This window comes from Gekko japonicus, unplaced genomic scaffold, assembly GCF_001447785.1.
Source record: "Gekko japonicus isolate JY-2015 unplaced genomic scaffold, Gekko_japonicus_V1.1 scaffold348, whole genome shotgun sequence".
NCBI lineage: Eukaryota > Metazoa > Chordata > Lepidosauria > Squamata > Gekkonidae > Gekko > Gekko japonicus.
The window spans coordinates 601,161-602,022 of record NW_015159720.1 but is presented as its reverse complement, the minus strand read 5'-3'; the positions used below and the strand labels follow the sequence as shown (position 1 = coordinate 602,022).

At 49.2% G+C, this 862-nt stretch overlaps 1 protein-coding gene across 4 annotated transcripts in view; it reads left to right on the top strand.

Moving 5' to 3' along the window:
• The window catches only part of BCAS3 (breast carcinoma amplified sequence 3), an 812,136-nt gene that overhangs the window by 254,345 nt on the left and 556,929 nt on the right, over nt 1-862 (top strand). For all 4 annotated transcript variants that reach the window (XM_015420601.1, XM_015420405.1, XM_015420473.1 and 1 more), the window contains exon 14: nt 188-321. In XM_015420601.1, the coding sequence (XP_015276087.1) occupies nt 188-321 (134 nt within the window). The remainder of the gene's footprint in view (nt 1-187; nt 322-862) is intronic.

Below are 862 nucleotides of genomic sequence, written 5' to 3'. Positions count from 1 at the left end.
ACTTTGAACAGTGAGTGTAAAATAATTGATGCAGTGAGTGTAAAATAATTGATGCAGTGAGTGTAAAATAATTGATGGCAAATGTATTTTGATCTCCTTTATTTGCATTGAATATATAGCACTATAGTTTATTGGACTGTTAGCCTCTTCCTTGGTGCCTATTAATCCCACATGCTTTTTTCTCCAGGCATGCTTCTGGTCACAACAGACATAGTAGGCCATGATTTCCATGTGTTTCAAATACTGACACATCCCTGGTCATCTTCGCAGAGTGCCGTCCATCACTTGTACACGTTGCATCGTGGGGAGACCGAAGCCAAAGTAAGTGGCAAATCAACAACGAGACCTTTATCTGAGTCAGCAAGTGGGAGGGCAGTGTTTCGGGTTGCCAGGCACTCCCCGGCAACCAGTGGGGCACAGGGAGGGAACTTGGCAGGAAAGGCAGGCCAGAGCTGGCATTGACGGTGATGCTGCAACACCACTTCCAGTGCAGACCGGAAGTTATGTCATTGTGACATGGGGGCACTCTGGTATCTGGGTGAAAACTCTATGGTAGAAATCATTTTTACCATAGAGTTTTGCCCGTATGTCAGAGCCATGCCTTCATCGCCAGCGGCATGATGTCATTTCTAGTGTGCAGTGGAAGTGACATTGTCCTGTTGCTGGCAATTCCCAGCCTAGATGTGCCTTTGCTGCCAGTAAGTCCCCTGCTGGCCATCTGATTAGCAGTGGAGGGAGGGGCCCAGGAGCAGGGGATGCCCCACCTCTGGTGGGGGCCCGGCAACCCTGGCAATGTGTATGTTCGACAGGTGCTTTCCTTGCGTCAAAGTCAGAGGCAGCTCACATCAGATGGAGTCCTGTC